The following is an 18478-nucleotide window of genomic DNA, read 5'->3' on the forward strand; positions in this document are numbered from 1 at the left end:
TATTTCTACAGTGGGAGCCTACACTTGTTCTAGAACTCCTTTACACACAACCTCCTTCAGCTTCACCCACCTGCTCCAGCACTGCTGCACAGCTCAGGTAAATTCAGAAGGGGAATTGGAAAAGAATCATGAAACCCAAAGCAAAAACAGTTTGTAAATGAGGAAAATATTTACAGATCTAAAATCCCTAGCCATAGAGTGCTATGGTAGAATTCCTAGCTACAGAGTTCTATGGTAGAATTTCTTTAGCACAAAAATAACAGGTGAGCATACTTCTCAGCTCACCAGCAATAGATTTAAAATGCAGACTATACAAAACCTAATTAGAAATCTTATGTTTCAGTAAAATATCCATTCATCAGTTCAGCACTACTAAAAATAGATTTTTTCCCCTATGCAAACTCTCTTTTACAGGTTGAGTTGTCTTTAAATTAATTTTTCCTCAACTCTTTAATGACTTCACTGCTTATAAATAATTGAAAACATTTAATTTATTTTGGATTTCTCTTTAAGAATGCCTTTTTAAAAAATAATTTTCCTATGCTTTTTTTCCAACAGAACAAAATGACCAATTGCTAAGCATATGGTCAATAAAACAATGCTGGCAAAAAAAGGGAAATCATGGAAAATCTCACCTATAGCACAATGCCTGAACTGAGAGCAATGGGCCAAACTCTCATTTGTCAGCCTGGCTGGTTAAAATTTTGCCAAGACTGCCAAACATTTAAGGTATCCTTAACTTTATAACAGCACAAACCCTGATATTGTATATATTTCTCTTCCAGAACTGGTATTGTACATTCCCCAGACTCACTCAGAGACCAACTGGTATTCAGATTACTCAGACTGGCTGGTATTTTGGATTCTATTGGCACTAATTGGAGAGGCTGGCCGATATTTCTAATTATCCTGGCATTAATAGCCTGGAAATAGCCTCTCTGCTCCTTCTCTCCCAAGATTTATGAAAGCACTAATGCTGGCATAATTATAGACAGGAACAACTGGCAGGCTGGTACTGGCTGCCACCCAAGAGCCTTACAGCTTTCCCAGAATCCTTCTCCTAGTCTTTGTACACTCGGCATCCAAGTTTTTAATCCTTCAAATAATGTTTCGTAAGTTGCTTAAAATACACTGTATCGTTTCTGCAAGGATTTGCAGTCCCCACATTGCAGAGGGAGAGCGCTGTCCCTTCCCCAGCCTGGGGGAGGCTTCTCCTGCCTCCCCCAGCCTGGGCTCCCTTTTGTCCTCCAGGACAGCCCACCCTGTGCTGGACCATCCTCGTCTGAGGGAACAAGGACGAGTCAGCCCCACAAATCCATCCTGCATTGCACAATGCTCCAGCAGTGTTTAAACACCATCGTAGCTCGGCTGCTCTTTCAGCAATTTTGCAAGCTGCACACTCACCCAGCGCGGGGTGCATGGTTTTCTTTGGAGTGTGTTTACTGAAGAAGGGATCTGAGGTTTGAAATGGGTTTTGTTGACTGACTCGAGGTTTGAAATGGGTTTTGTTGGCTGAGGTCCCTGCAGCAGACGCAGTAAATAAACACGGGAGGAGGAAGGGGCCGCTGCAGGTACAGCAGGGCAGGGATGGAGCACAGCCCTGCACAGGGCTGCAGCAAAGCTCAGCACCACATCTGTGAGCAGCATGCAGCACTGGCATCTGCTGCGGCCACACCAGCACCGGCTGCTGTGCCTGGGTCGTGCTGGCAATACAAAGGAACAGACTGAAACTCAATCTGACACAGAGCTGAGGAGCAAACTGTCAACAATTAGTGCAACACACCCTCAGAGCTCTGCAGAGGATTTACTGCGCCAGTTATGCAAGTAACTGAGTTTTCTCTATACACAAACACTCAGGAGGCAGAAAAGGACCTACAAAACATCCCTGAATTATACACACACCCCAGTTTTATGCAAGGCTCTCCTCTTGCAAGTCTCACAAGAGTGGCACAGCCACAGAACAAACTCAAGGAGGGCAGGTAAGTGAACAAACACAAACATGGAGCTCCCTGTACCCAGCCCTGGTAAATCACCACTGAGGTGCCGGGCTCACATTATCAGCTGGCATAAACAAGCACATCTCTGCTACCTCGAGGAATTTAAAACTTTGCGGCAGAACAAAATCATCCCCATTTATCTCTATGTAAACTTCACTATTAACTATCCATCATCAAATCATTAAGTAGTGTGGTATTGTATCAGTCTCTCTCTGGAGTAAATTAAAGTGAGCTGCTTACTGGGTAAGAATTACAGCTGCTTTGAGCTCTGCACAGAACAGGGACACACACTGTGTGAGAGGGATGTCCTTGTCTCTGGCTCAGAACATTCCTGCCCTTTCCCATCGAGAATGAATAGGATACTCTGGCTATCCATATACACAAGAGAAACATTTATTTACTACCACTTAATCACACAACAAGCATTTCACATCTAATTAGCAACAAAGGCCTGGTTCTTACAGCAGTGCCAGCAGCATTTTTCAGTGCAGCTACAGTTTAGTGATTTTGATGAATGCTGGCATCAGGGAAAGCATCACCTCCTTTACAGTCATGTTTTCTGTTTGGTATATTTTTAATGCTATTTTTTCCCCTGATTAGCTTTTTGCTTACCCTGAATAATCAATCCTGGCACCAAGTCATCAATTCAGTTCAGGTTTTCGAGTTCAAAGTTCATAGCAAAAGAGCCAGAAGGTGAAGTTTTCCTTAATTACCAATTTTAACTGATTTTATTGCCAGAGAACTAATGCACCTGTGGTACAAGCATGTTCCAATCCCAACAAAATCCAGAATACCTGAGACAGGATCTGATCCTTACTTCTTCTGAGTCAGTGGAAATTTTCCTAGGATACTTCCAGTGAATCTGAGTGACAACTTGCTGAACTGATCTTTTACTCTCCTATTTAAGAATTAAGTGTCCTTCACAGTTCTTCAGGCATTTTAAGAGATAATAGTTTATTAGCAAGGTATGACAACTCTAATTCAAAGACTTGGATCAGTAAAGGGAAAGCATTTGTGTTTTCTAAGTAAACATGCCACCAGTTACATTACAAACTGATAGAAAAATGTAGGATAACTGGAATATCTTTATGTATTAACAACCTTTCAGAGTCTGCAGGTCAGGAAAAACCCCCAACCTGCGAACTAAACTGAAGCAGCAGCTGGATAGGGTGGCATAGTAACATATTAAGCAGGATAACCTTCTAGAATTTCCTACCTCACCTCACCCTGGAGTTTTACAGCCACAATTCATTTTCTGCACACACAACTGACACCACCTACACTCCTGGAGGCACTTTGGATGCTACACACTGCTCCTCTACCCCATAAAAGCAGAAGGAAACAGGTGAGATACTGCTGAGCATCTGACACACTCTGAGATCTGTCCCACAGACAGACATCTGTGACCCCCCCATCCAGGAGCACAAAGGGGCTGCAGGAGCCCCTCCCTTGGAGGGACAACTCTGCTTGAGCTGGGGGAACACACTGGTGTATCTGGGACACAACCGGAGTGTTTTCCTGGATGTCCCCGCTCCTCTCCACACCTCCCATGCCTGATGCCAGCTCTGTTTGCAGCCTTTGCACAGGAGCCTTGCAGGACCTGCGTGCCAAGAGTGTGGCAAGGGCTTTTCACACCATTCTTCCCTAGGAAGGGACTCTACTTCCTAAGCAGGCTGCCACTTTAGGGTATTTCTCCACCTTTATCATCTGACAGACTTCTTGCTCTCTGCTCTTGCAAAGCCCTCTCTGCTTTGCAGCCACGATTTCATTTCCTTCTGATGGCTGATTATTTTACCCCGTGCCTCACAGCTCATGAATGCTGCTCTAGCTGAGCTCTGGCAGTGTGCTCCCTGCTGCCTGGCAGCCCTCTCCTGTGCCCTGATGTATGTATTCCTTGATTTCAGCAGGACACAGGGTGGCCTTGTGGAGAAGGCAGTGCTTGTGCTTGTGTGGAGTGCACAGAACCAGGCTCGGGGGCTGCAGGGCACTGCAAGTGAATTCTCTTTTGTACCTGGGTGCCAGATTTCCAGCAGCTGAGTGCACATCACTGTCTCTCTGTTTTTTAAGATTTTCTAAGCTTTCTAATGTTGACATTCTTGTAGTGAACTTTCTCACACACTCTCTGTAAATAACTCATTGTTTTGCATTCCTTTATGGAAGAAGAAAGAGTTGATGGATTGTTAGTTTGACCAGCGTCATTGGAGAGGTGGCACTGTCACCCTACAATCTGCTGTCACTTTTGAAAAACTGTAAATGTTAGGGTCAGAAAATAAACTTCCTTTTTTTCCTTCACCTTGAGAACAGAGGTGTGTGCTTGTGTTCTCCCTCAGAGGCACAGCCTGCCATGGCCCATGGAAAAGTGACTGCAGCATCCTGCCAGCCACCACTGCATGGGATGGGGCTGCTGCAAACTCAGCCTGCATCTCCAGACTTTTCCTTTCACAAGCATTAATAGCAGGCTTCAATTTCAGCGGCTTAACATTGCATTTCTGTCTCTCATCAGAGAAATAAGAGACAGAAATCTCTTATCTCTTATTTTTCTAAAAAATTTTTAGAGAAGCTACACCTGTGGCATTAACTGTGTCAGAAGCTGCCAGCTACATTTCAGCCAGGAGTCCTGTCAAACCATTGGAGATGCACCAAATTAATTTGTGCAGGGCCATTATTCTTTCATCTGTGCTGGCCAGCTATCCATTATAATCTCAGATTTCAGGGCTGTTACTGAGAAAACAAGGTAATTAAAGCAGGTAGACTAAGGGAATCTGGATGCCTTATTTTTTCCCCATTGGGAGCTGAACTACCATACACCAAACTGCTTTTGCTCTGTGAAAAATAGGTGCCATAAGTACTCTTTCTGAAGACAAAATTCTTATTAAAGAATTATAAGGACTGTAGAATTGCCCTATATATATCCAAAAGTATGCCTACGCTCCAATGTAGTCAAAATGAACATTACAGTATTTGCACTGTATAATTATCTGCTGATGGTCCTTCTGACAGGACTTCTGTAGCTTCCCTTTCCTTTGCAGGCTGGAATCATCCATGTTTCCACTGCTCTGTGCTGCTCTGCTCCTTCAGCTCCAAGTTACTGGAAGCTTTGGAAGAAATCACAAGTGCACAATCCAAGTGTCATGGGTCTAACAGGATCATCCTGGCCCAAGCTTATGGAGAAATCTCTTCTTATATCCTTTCCCAGACTTCACACTCCCCTTTTTCCCTTCTTCAGTGACAACCTTTGGTTTTCCACTATGAGCAGAGGGACAGCAAGTCATTCTGAAGTTGTTGTTCAGCTTTAGTTCAGGTTCTGAGGGTTTCTCACCACGCAGACCCCAGTAGCTGTGACAGTGCACACAACAATGTTTGCACAGTGAGTGGTTCCAAACACCCAACATGCAGCAGAACAAGCAGGGAATGTGTCACTAATGCCATGGTGGAAAACTATTCATAACAGAATACTCCCTTTAGAGTATTTTTAGACTACAAAAGACCTCAAGAGACATTTCTCAGACTTTACAACCAAACACCCTTTCACACCCTTCATTTCCCCACTCATGACTTTTATTTACATGTTGTCCAAGCCCTTTCTGTCATCCAATTTATTCTTTTCCTTTAGAGATAAAACTCCCTGACTCATGCTTTCTGCAGAAATATGACTTGCAGAAAGGAAAGGGGGCAGAAATTAGGGGACAGACTCACCAGACTACACTCCCAACAAATGCTGCACATCATCTCTCAGGGCACTCTCCCAACAGCCCAGTGCTCACTAACCATGGAAGATACTTAGGAGAAAACTTATTTCCTTTTATGTCTGGAAGGAGGGTAATTGCCAGTACACAAAGGACACTTATTTTGACCCTGAGTACATTTCTGTGGACAGGTCTGCAAGATCATGGTTCTATTTCTCTAAGGCAAGAACAAGTGTGTGTTCTGCACTCAGAAAGAGATCACGAACAGAACTATAAGATACATCACAAGTAATTAAATAGCAAGTAATGCTAATTAAGTAAAGTACACCAAATGAGTGATAAAAGATTTCAAGGGCACAGAAACAGAACATTGTCTCTATACAAAATAAATTGAATGGAAAGTTTCCCCCCCACTGCCTCTTTCACCTTTCCAACTCTTTACCTAATGCCATCAGGATTTCATTTTCCCATTTCTACTTTCTCCTGTATTTAATTACTTTTCTTTACTCAGCAAATCTTTGTAAAGTCTGAGTGCCATTTATTTGTGTATTTATTTCAACCACTTACTACTTACCTCATCCCACTCCAGAAGGTAGCTGGTGATTTTTGAACCATTATCAATGGGTGCCTACGAACAAAAATAAACAAAAGGTGATTTGGGGAGTAAGAGAAAACAGCTTCACCTCCCCCAGGCAAATGAGCACAGCTTCAAGTGAAACCAAAGCTTTGCACATGTCTTGGCAATCTCTTAACCAATGCTGGGAAGGAGCTGGACATAATGAAACACACACATTTTAAAAGTCAGGTCGGTGCACAGGAAGGGATTTGTCAGAGCAGAGCAAGTTCAAGTCCCTTACTGCAAAATGACTGTCTCAGCTTTCAATTATTTCCAACACTTATGCTCACTGTCAGAACTTTTCCCCTGCTCTGCCTGAACCAAGCGTTACCCACCTTCCACTGCAAGGTTAAGGAGCTTTTGGTCCTGTGTGAGGCTTTGGGAGGGAAGGGGCTCTCTGGTGCTGAGCTGTGAGTGGTGAAGCTGACTGGCTCTGAGCAGGATCCTTTGACTGAGTTGTACGTTGCATATACCCTGGAACAGAATTGAAATGGGTCATAAATGTGCTGACACACAAAGTGGCACTGCCTTGGCCTCAGTGACCACCAAAGCACCCACAGCACCATCCACTAATGGCAGAATTTTCACAGCCCAACGGCTATCCCAGCTTTGCTTCACTTATACAAGAATGCAAAAAACATTACAGCAGAAGAGGAACAGTGTTTTGTGCAAATATTCCCATGGACCACTGAGTTATCTTCATTATCTTTTATTTCCACCAATATTTTCTTGCCTATTGCCAGGCTTCTACATACTGTGATAAAATCCCCCTTGAAATACAACAGAGAAAAAAGTATCAACTTTAATGCCTGGTTTACACTTGATCCACATGTACCATGTTGAGTGCTGGTCTCCTCCCATGGCTACAGTTTTTTCCTACATAACTCAGGAATCAACATTTACTGCACCTCCATGGACTAGAACTAACACAGGCCAGCAACACTGCTGTGATAAACTAAAACTCTTCAAAGCAAATTCCATTTCAGGCAAATCCTCTATATGTCAGCAGAGAACATGCAGTGACAAGTAATATGGGAAAGCAAATGGGATGTAGTTGAGCACTTCCTCATGAGGTGCTTTTCTCTGAAAAAGTAATGATGTTATTTTTCCCCTTCTTTTTTCCCCTTCACATTTTCCATGCAGCAAAAGAAAGTGCAAATTGGGAGTCTTCTACTCAAAGCAAAGTTCAGGCCATGACCAGACAATGACCTCTGAGTTGGCTGTAGCTATGTGTGCTTGAATGCAGAGCTTAAGAAAGGGCAATTTCTAAATTTGTTTTCAGTAGATAAGAGTAATTTATGCACAATGACCACCTACATAGAATCAAACCCTCTGGGCGAGGCAGACAAGATCTGGTGCTGCTTTACACATCACCTGTTAGCAAGCAGGAGCAACAAGAAATGCAATTAATTAACTGAGCCTGCATCTGGCAAGTGGCACATGTGTGTGCTGGAAATGAGCGTGGCCTGGCATCCAACACACCCCACAAGGGAAATAAAACCATGTGAAAATGAGCTCAAGGGGCATCTCCTGCAAGCCACTGAAACCCTGAGCACTGAGGGCGCCACAGCAATACACCTGGAGGGAAGCAGGTGGTGGTTCAGAGCAAACCAGGCTGTTCCAGGCTGGAGCACAAGCACCTTGTCCAGCAGAGACAAAGCCCTGAGGGATGCTGCCAAGGTCAAGGAGACCCAAGGCGATCTGCCCAGTAACTGCTGGCCCCATAAATTTCTTTCCTCAACAGATTTATTTCTTCACAGTCAATAATACATAATGCAGTTTCAGTTGAAGGAAATAAAAACCAAAAAACTATGGTGGAAAGCAAACAGCTGCTGCTTCAGTGACAGCTCGCTCCACTACAAACACTGCTGCTGCTTTGCAAGGCTGACTGTTGCATTTAGTCACTCCTTTTTAAACAGAAGTTATTGTTAACTTCTCACAAACAACCTGTATTTGGCAAACCTGCAAGAAGGTGGAGGGAACTGTAGGCAGGGAGGAAGAAGTCAGCCAGGACCTGGGGCAAATACCCACAACACCCCTAAAAATGACTGAGACCTCAGCTGTGCATGGTGACCTCTCTGGTGTTTCAATTTGGCTTCAAAAGAGATGTTCAATGCTCAAAAGGAAGCTCAGTAGTGTTTTACAACCTTCTCCTTGTGACCATCCCTTTGCTGCTAAGGACAAGGCTCCTGCCCCATTCAGGAGCTGCATCTTTTCCTCATTTATGAGAAGTTCCTTCTGGTCTTGTGCTTCTACTTGAAAAGTTCATTTTAGGGCTCCACTAGAAACGATCATTAAAAAGAAAAATTATCTACAGTAGCAGAGCTAGATGGACACATTTTGGTGTTGGATTGGTTTCTTTTAACCCTCAGAAGCAATGTGTTGGTTCTTTAGTTTTACAAACAGGAGCAACCTTGATGTGAAACAGTGTGCCTAGCCCTTATCTGGAAAAACAGAAGGGAACAATAGACAAGAGTGAGCGGATTTTTTTTAAAAGGATATTGAAGGTAAGTGAACAGGATGTAAATTCAAAGGCTTGGTTCATAAAGTCTTTAAAAAAAAGCAACATGAGCAGGTAACACAGTGTTCAAACCATCAGAGAACAAAACTAGAATGTGTTAATAGTTAATGAATGTGTAAAACACATCTTCAGAATCAAAGAGAAATATGTTATGAAAACATCAACACAGTTCAGTGTGAATCCATTTTTTTCTTGGAATAAATGCTGAAGTGACTATGGTCAGATGGATCTGTATGCAGCAGCTTTACTTCCCAAAGTGTGGCCTCCTTATCAAAAAAGTGTGGAGTAGTTCCAGTGTTCATCTTACAGGAACTGAAGAAACACCAGGTGCTTGAGCCAAATTTTTAAATTACCTCAGATATCCTACTTTCATACATAAGCACTTCCAGGCCTGTTATCCATACAGAAATACAGATCATAAACTTATTTTTATCTCTCACTAAAGTAATGACAACACAATGAAAGATACTGTTCAAAAACACTCTCATAGTCCAAGATAAAATCTATGATAAAATATTTAGAAACCAATGAAAAACCCAACTACAGAGGTGACTAAGAAATTCTTGAACTACACTGTATATTTACTTCAAAGTCTTTCACTTTTATTCTCATATCATTGAAGAGTTTATATTTAAGTGACATTCAAATCATGCTAACTCACCTGACATGATAATCTGTTGCTGGCCTAAGGTCCTTCAGGTGATATTCTAATTCTTCTCCACTACAGGAAAGAAATCCAAATAAATCAATAAAACCAAATAAATCAATAAATTATGAAAAGCAATATCCCACATAGCACAGCTAGTGATTTTCTAGTGATAGAATTTGAAAGAAGAAAAATAATCCCTCCAAAGAGAAACAGTAGAAACCATATACCAACAATTTGTCAACACTTCACATTTCCTGAAAACTTCATAAACCTCCATATGCACAGAAGAAAAGAAATTATCACACCAAGTTATTCAGTAAACTAAATATATGGGTTCATTTCAATGCTACCTCATATTTTGTTGATATTTGTATAAAGCTCATTGTGGTTTTCAACCCTCCCAGAGCCAAAAAGAGCGAAACCCAAACATTTCTTGTTGCAGTTTCTGCATATTTCCTATTCAAAATACTTCATACACAGTGACCCACTGAACTTCAAAGGAAGACGCAGAGTTTCTTGCACAACCGTTTCACTTATTGCTCTCTCCTCCAGAACCACACTCCCTGTGAGGACCACAGCAAGGAGACATTTAATTAACACCCAAACAGCTGGACCCAGCTCTCTTTCAATACCAAGACAACTTAAAGCAAAGTGGTTTGGACATTTTAAGAAATAACCAGTATACAATCCATTAATTTCAAAAGCAGCCAACATAGTTAGGGCTATTCTTTTTCCTTCTGGCTTGTTTGCTCAGTCATGTGTTGCCAAATCTGTGAAGATTAAGGTACGGGTCAGTGCTTAATAAGTAATAGCCATCTCATGTAAGAGCTTGGCTTATTCATGATTTTATTAAAATATGGGAAACAAGAAAGCTCTCAATTTAGCATAAAGAAATATCTCATAGCTACCCAGACAAATACAGGGAGATGTCTCAAAATCAACAGAACAAAATCCACCAGAATGCACACGCCTGCTGGGTCCCCAGAAATCCACCAGCAAGCCTTCTATTTTTTATTTCATATAATACAATGCTTGAAAATCCAGTTTTTCCCCTCTGAAACGAGTGCACCTCCTTCCAAAGACAATGTATTCAGCATACTGCAGACTCTCTTTTGCCTATAGTAATAACAATTACTGCTGCTCCTGATGGAACATACCACATCAAGCTAAGGGCTGCACTCTGGCCAGCAGCAGGAGACACATCACCACCAGCAGCTTTAAAACAGATGCACAACATTTCATAACCAGGAGAAAATGTGCAGCCATCAAGCACAAGAAGTACTAGAAGGTGTCCTTCCCACTTTAAGAGCTCAGCAGCACACACTTGACTATGGAGATGTTCACACTGGCTCACAAACAGCTGCTGTAAATGCCAGAAAAACAGAGTAAAATCAGGCAGCCTTTCCCTGGTTAATACCTCCTTTTTGTATTATCCAAGAGCTGCCTTCAGCATACCAAGAGGAATACCCTAATTCACAGGACATCTTAAGAAAGGAGATGGCTTGGTCTCAAGAGGTAATTCCTTAAATGCTCTATCACCTGGACTTTATTTAATGAGACTTGGGAAGGATTAGCTATTTCACAATAGCCAAGGTCACATCTCCAAATTCTCTTTCCTAGACGTCATTAGTGGGGGAAAAAGAAAGGCACAACACCACATGTGCTTGATCACAGAGTGAGCTCAGAGGATCACTGCAAGGAGACACAGAGAAATCCCTCAGAATTTTTACTGAAGCCTGCTGAGAGCCAAGTATTTGGGTTTTTCTGGGGAGCCTCTGTAACCTACTGACTGCTCCACTCCCTCCTCTGCTCATCTAAGACACCACAAGGCAACAAAGCCCTCGCATTTTTCTTGTTAGCTGAAATAACAAGATTTTACTCTTCTAAATTCTGCAAGTCCACGCAAAATTAGCCCATTAGGAAGGCAGCTCTCCTGCCTGCATGGTGTACAGGAAAGGTTTTGACATTTAGCATAAAAGAAAAGGTAACCTTTTCACTGGCAATGGGAGTGATAGCATGGCAGGCAGGATGTGCCATGTGCCAGGGAGGTGGGATGGGGTGGCAATTAGGGACCTTGTGACATGCACTCCACCAGATCCCTGCAAGCTCCTCTGGTGAGGAAACGTGCCTTTCTTCTGTGACTGATGGCCATGCCAGGATACATCCTGAAAAGCTCAGAGGATTCACTCCTAATGAAACAAAGAAAGTGTAAAAATGCTGGTTTTTACCTGTAAATGATCTTGTATTTTCCATCCCTCCCTTTATCTGATAAGGCAACCTCGTAGGTACAGGTGTAAGGCAAACCGTTGTTGTGTCTATCTGCATTGAGAAGGCCAGAGGGAGGTGACCAGGACAGCAAAACTGTTCTTGCTTGAATATTTGTAACCTATAAAAAAAAAACCATCAGTTAATCTGAAATCTGCGGAAAAAACACTATTCTGTAAACATTTGCTTTTTGCTTGCATCTACACAATTTCTTGCAAAATGGAAATTTCCGAGCTATAGTTGAAAAGTAAAGGGTCAGAAATGATCAACAACACAAACAAAAACACAGATTCATGGCAAAAAATGATCTGTAACAGATGAGGAATACAGAGAGAGGTTCCCCTGCAGGGAACTGGCTCATCACTGTCTGAGCATCCAGCAAAGGATGCCTCTGGAGGTACCTGCTGCTGTGGCCATTCCCAAAAGGTGTCTAAAACTAAATGGAACAAAGACTTCAACCTACAGATTGTTTTATGCACAATTATTTTTCTAAAGTTTTGGTTGGGGAGCTTTTTCAATGAAACTCTGATGGCTTTTTCAGTCATCCTGTTCCTTCTTGCCACTTGAAACCACAGTAACTCAACAGCAAGTAAGCAGAAAAACCCAATTCAACCTGAAAATTTATGTTGGCTCAAAAGCACAAAGGAAAATCATAATAGAAGTCCAGACTGTCAATTAAAAACTACGTTGCAAATCAACCACTTTGTGCCTTGATAGAAGTATTGTGTGTGATCTGCAATCACCACTGCAGGCAACAGCCCCATGGCAGAGGGGTAAGGAATTGTTTTTAATAAAACATGGAAAAAGTACCTCAAACTCCTGCACCAAACCAATTTTATCACCCCACCAGTGCCACTGTATTCTGCTGGAGAGCCAGGTTCACACAGCTGGCAGAACCAGCACCACCCTGCTCACCAGGAGAGCCACTGGCACATCAGCTGCGCACAGCCAGCAGCAGCTTCCAGAGAGCAGCCTTGTTATCAGGCCAGGAAAGAAGAATAAAAAATCCCCCTGCCACTGTCTCAAAAGAAAAAGAAATAAAAAGCAATAGCTGCACTTGTTATCTGGGAAAGGCAGCACGTTCTCACACTAGTCTGCTGAAATATCCCAGGGAAGCCTCAAAGTCTCCAAAAACTCAAACCCCCTGCCACCAACTCTCCACTTTTCATCATGAAAATCACGGTGTTTTTCCTTCTTAACTGTAGTGAATATATACAGAGTATTTTTTTAGTTAGCCGCCATATGGAGGAATCAAACACTGAGGGTTTATATTCTTTGTTTTTCCTATGCAACAAATTTCACTGCATGTGTAATTTTGACAGATTTTTGCAACACAAAGAGCAAGATGTTGTTATTTCAGAAGGTGCAACATGAATGCTGCAGGTGCTCAGTTACACATTTTCCAACTTTTGTTGAGACAAGTGAAACCCCTTACCCACAAATTACTTGGGGAATGAAGAATCAGCAACCAGCTTTCAGGGACTGCTTGTTTACAAATCCAGCTTCTGGATATCTTTTATATAATGGAGAATATTTACCTTCTTGTGTGGAAACACATTGCTTCCAGCTGATGAGCACTGCAACCGTTGTGTCTGATACCCATATAACAACCAGATTCTTTCTGAACAAGTCATAAATCCATTTTTAACAGCCTGACAAGTAGGTGACACCATGAAATGTCTCATCATAAACACCATGATCTCAAAACTTAGAGATTTTAATTTATAGCAGCACATTTAAATCTTGCCAAAATAAGAAAACCCTTATTCAAGCTAATGTGAAAAATAAGTTATAAGGCAAAAAGGTTTAAACAGCATCAAGCTTTCTTTGTAAAAAACGTGGATGTGCAAATTGTTTTATGAATTTTCATGGCATTTCTTGCTTTCATGGCATTTTCTTATCATATTTTTCAGATGCTATGAAATCAATGTTTATCTTAAAATCCTGGAGCAGTCAACCCTGATACTGAATAAGATACCTTATAAGAATCTTGAATGATTCAAGTAAGACAAATAAATTAAATTTTTTGAGATGTACACATATATGTATATACACACACATATGTAAATGAAATTGGAGCAGAGATATGCAAGAGCTAAAAATCTGCATTTAAAATAATATTTTGATCAAAAAGCCGATTAACAAGATTCAAATAAATTTAAGGGTTTTTTAACAGACTATGCCAGCTCAGCCCATCAACATGCAGTTTCTTTTATTATGGAAATATGCTTGCATAATTGTTTTTCATAAATTCAGACAGACTTGGAGCTGGAGGCAGGCTACGCTGCCAATGTTCTATTGAAATGTTTTTCTCTATGACTACTCCCAAGGACACACGTATATATTCCACATTCAGCCAAACTCTGGCCCTCCACGAACCTCAGCAATCTGTAAAAAGTTAGGGCTTGGGTTTCTTAAAATAAGAGAAAGTATCTTGTGGGCTAACTGCTAGGAACTGTCAGACTGTTACTCTGAAGCCAGCAGAGGATAAAAGTCCGAGCCCAGTTGCTAAGCTGCTGCTGCAGCATTAATTTCAGAGGGAAGGAGCACCCAGAGTGGCTGCTGGCTGCCTTGGAGCTCGTAGGTACACAGCAACTGCTGTTGCAGGTTTAGAAATAAACACCAGAAATGGTTAAATACCAGCCCTGGCTGCACTGAGCACACACAGCAAGTGCGGGAAAGCAAGTGAGGGGTCACTGTCTGCAAGATAAGTCAGAAAAGGCAAATCTGTTCCCTCCCTGGGCTGAGCACGTCAGCTGGGAATGGATTTATTTGTGTGGCTGGAGATAAAGCTATCTGCTGCTCCCTGAGCAACAGGCTGATACCATATCACAGTCACCTGCCAGAATCTCCTTCCATGGCCAAAGCCACCACTTAGTTTACCAAGGAACTCCTACCTGGAGCAGAAAGCACTAAGCTTTGCTGTGAAAAAAGCTTAGTTAAATAAATGGGGTTATGATATGTTGAGAATAACGAGCAGGCACTTGTAAAGCAGTTCAGTATCTTTGCCTCCATCTTTTCTAACTTACACAAATACCTTTCCAAAGGTGCAGACCTGCACCAGCCCTCTCCAGGCTGTAAGGATGTAAGCTGTACCATCACAATGGTGGGCTTAATGGGCCCTTTCTGAACTTGCAGACAGAAATACTTCACCACCACGTAAAACCAGCTCAGTGTTCATTAACAGTGCACTAATTTCATCTGATAAAATATAAGCAGGCAGAGCATCTCCTCCCAGGCTGGGCAGGTAAACCTTGGTGCTGCCTCTGAGTTCCCCCAGCCTGTCTCATCTGTCCCCAAAATCACTGTGCCTGCTTTGAAGAGGGCTGGCTTGGCCTTTTAGCTGAGACCTAACAAAAGCTTCTCCCACAAGGAGTTCTGTAGGTCTGCTGAAAAGCAGAGTTAATTAGTTTCTGAAAACTTCTCCGTTTACACAGTAAATGCCTCCTTTCTGCTCTATCAAAACTCGGCGGTGTAAATAATTATTCCATAAAAGCCCCTGGGAAAGAATCCAACTCCTGCACCACTTCAATAAGGTTACAAGACTGATGAGTATCGGCCCTTCCCGTCTTTCAGGTAATGAAAAATGTTTCTGTACAACTTTCATTATCTTTCAAATTCCGGGTTAGCATTCACAGGCATCATGTGGTTGGGGGCTCATTGTGTGTGTGAGAACTACACTGCAAGCAGCATTCATTTACTCCTTCCAGGGCACGGCTTGAAAGGCTTGGGGGTCAAATGAATTCACACTTATTACTGGGTTGAGATTCTGCTTTTAAATTATGGCTCTAATCCTGCAATTTTAGGCAAAAACCCCAGTGATTAAATATGAGTTCTGCTGCAGAGCGAGTCAGCAGGAGCAGGCTGCCTTTGGAAAGCCAGGCTGATGTTTGAGCTGGGCTTTGACAGAGCCCTGGTGATTCCCCATGGGGGGGTGTCCCCCCAAGCCCCTTGGCTGTCAGATGCAGCCATTTCACAAACCCAGAGTCAAGTTTCCCTCCCCTCACCGAGGAATTTGTTTCGGAGAATGATTACTTTGTCTGTGATAATGTGAATTAAAAACATATTTCAGTTGACATAAAACCATGGGGGATTAAAACCAAAAGGTGCTTTTTAAAATTCTGGCTGTTAGAGGGACAAAGCCCTGATTAAATTTACAGCTTGGCTGCAGGCTTCTCAAACAGGTAACAATGCCTATTATTGAAAAAAGACCTTTCATGAAGTACTAATTTTAAAATTGTGTATATTGTGTACTCAGAGAGGTACCTGTATAATCCAGACACCTCCCAGTGATAGTTCTCATGCAGGATCTGCTCACAAGGCTAAACCTTTGGATGGCTTCATCCCCCATGGATGGAGAGAGCTGCCCACTTGGACAAATCAAACCCATCTGCTGCAGAAACAGCATCACTCACTTGTCACTGACTCACCACTGTGCTCTTTTCCTTTACATTGTTTTATTTTTCACTTGAATAAGATTCGCCAAGCAACATGACCAAGATGACTATTTATGCATAATATGATAGATTTCTATCAGATGTAATATTGACTGTACACACACAGAACCATTCACAGCAATTCATGATTTGTGAGAGTCCTGTGAGTTTAATTACTCACAAATGTCAAAGTTACAGAGAGAGAATAATAGATAATCTCCAACTTCACCTCAGTAAATGTCATTATTATTGAACCAGCATTTGCCATGGTTTGGGTTTTTTTTTTAATCCCAATTTTGGTGTGATTAAAGGAAAAATATTTTTGTCTGTATTTCATTTCTTTGTTTCCTTCTGCTTTAAGGGCTCTGGTTATCATAAATTTAATTTTCCAGATCTCAGAATCCTGCAAATTGCTCTAATAGCTTCTGTTCTTACCTCTAAGGATAAAAGTATGAACAACACATTTTTCTTGTCAGCTCTCTGGATTTTTGTAAATCACCTGGCTGTGGCTATTGACCAAATGAGTAACACTCAGGTGGGTCCTTGGTACAAAAACACTGACTCTATACAACAATTCTGTGCTGAGTGCTCTGGAGAGCACAGGAGATGGGCTGGGGGCTTTTTGGGATTTCTGCCTCCTCTGCCCCATGGCTGCTTCTCCCAGTGCTGGCTTGGACCATTCATTCAGACCCACAGTGCTCCTCTGGCTCTCATCTGACACACCACACTGGAAAAGGGCTTACAAGCAGGTTTATTAATAACCTCACCTGAGTGCAGTCACACTCAGCATTAGGGTTATTTACAGGGTGATTCAATTCCATCATAATTTACAGGCTTTTATGCCTCAGACAAACACAGACTATAGTAATTTGCCATTGAATAATAGAATTAGCTTAATTTAATCATGATTAAAGACATAAATTGTTCATGACAAAATTAAACCCAGTGGAGAGGGGGGTAAGAGCTATGCAAGTCACCCCAGTTCAGTGAGCTCCCCATTACAGTATGAATACTGGGAATTGTCCTCTGGAAACAGACAACTGGTGCAATTCCTGGAGTGGGCAGAGCCCTCAAACACCCATGAGCACAAAAGACCCTTCAGATTTATATCCCAGCAAAATGAGTTAGTGGCAGCAATCTGCTAAGGGAAAAAATCAGAGGTGCTCCCCTGTGAAATCACCAGTGTGTTGTGACACAATCCACTTTTCACATTGGCTATTGTTACGTTTGTGTGGCAATTTGGGATCACATACCTGTGGTTTCTCCATTCCAGAAAGAATGTCTTGAACCCTTTTTGTTTCTGAATCAAATTCTGTAAAAGAGAGAATGTGGAAAGAGGATGAGAAATAAATTACCAAAATTAAACAAAAATTTCAGTCACATAAATAAAAACAGGGGAGGGGGACAAACAGACATCACAACACGAGTAGCTGCAGACTGGGCTGTCCTCAGGCTGGCCACCAGGGCTCTGGAGAGGACAAATGTCCTTGTCCCATCCAGGGAAAACCCAGGGGAGCCACACAGGAGTCTGCCCTGAGCCCCAGCACCACCCTGCAGCCTCCTGCACCTAAACTGGGAAATGCCCAAGGTTCTTCTGCAGTCACCTGTCCTTAAAATGGGTAATGCCCAAGGTTCTTCTGCAGTCACCTTATCCTTGAACTGGGAAATGCCCAAGGTTCTTCTGCAGTCACCTGCCCTTAACCTGGGTAATGCCCAAGGCTCTTCTGCAGCCACCTGCACCTAAACTGGGTAATGCCCAAGGTTCTCTGCAGCCACCTGCCCTTAACCTGGGTAATGCCCAAGGCTCTTCTGCAGCCCCCTTGCAGCTGGAGGCACTGAAGTGAGGCCAGTAAATTCCAGAGTCTGAGCAGCAGCAATCCATACTGCCTGGCACAGCAGCTCCTGCAGGGGCTGCACAGAGGCACCCACAGAAAAGCTCCTCCTAAATTAGAGGGATAACTGTGCACAAGAGGCCATCCTCTGAGCAGTGGAATAATCAGCCTTTCCCTCATCTTCCCCCCTCAAAGCAATCTTGAGGTGAAACATCAGCTCAGAGTAATGAGGTGACACAAAGCAGCTTTATTCCTTTTGGACCACAGCACACAGAGGCCTCACTTTCCACTACAGTATTCTCTAATGGAAAACCAGGAACATATTTTCCTGTTTTTTTTTTTTTTCTTATTTTTCTTCTTTAAAATGTTAATGCAAAAAGTTTGCTCACCAAAGCAGAAGAAGATATCTCACCTAAAGCAAAATGAGCCAGACGTCCTTGGCACAGGAAGCAAAAAACATTAATAAACAGGTGGGA

General features: G+C 42.4%; 1 protein-coding gene across 1 annotated transcript in view; it reads right to left on the reverse strand.

Moving 5' to 3' along the window:
- FNDC3B (fibronectin type III domain containing 3B) overlaps positions 1–18478 on the reverse strand; it is a 187696-nt gene that overhangs the window by 50944 nt on the left and 118274 nt on the right. Inside the window, exons 7-11 of the mRNA XM_058811847.1 lie at positions 17424–17482; positions 11698–11855; positions 9482–9541; positions 6635–6773; positions 6258–6311 (exon numbers count right to left, since the gene is read on the reverse strand). Coding sequence (XP_058667830.1) covers positions 6258–6311; positions 6635–6773; positions 9482–9541; positions 11698–11855; positions 17424–17482 — 470 coding nt within the window. The remainder of the gene's footprint in view (positions 1–6257; positions 6312–6634; positions 6774–9481; positions 9542–11697; positions 11856–17423; positions 17483–18478) is intronic.

This window comes from Ammospiza caudacuta, chromosome 11 (assembly GCF_027887145.1).
Source record: "Ammospiza caudacuta isolate bAmmCau1 chromosome 11, bAmmCau1.pri, whole genome shotgun sequence".
Lineage (NCBI taxonomy): Eukaryota > Metazoa > Chordata > Aves > Passeriformes > Passerellidae > Ammospiza > Ammospiza caudacuta.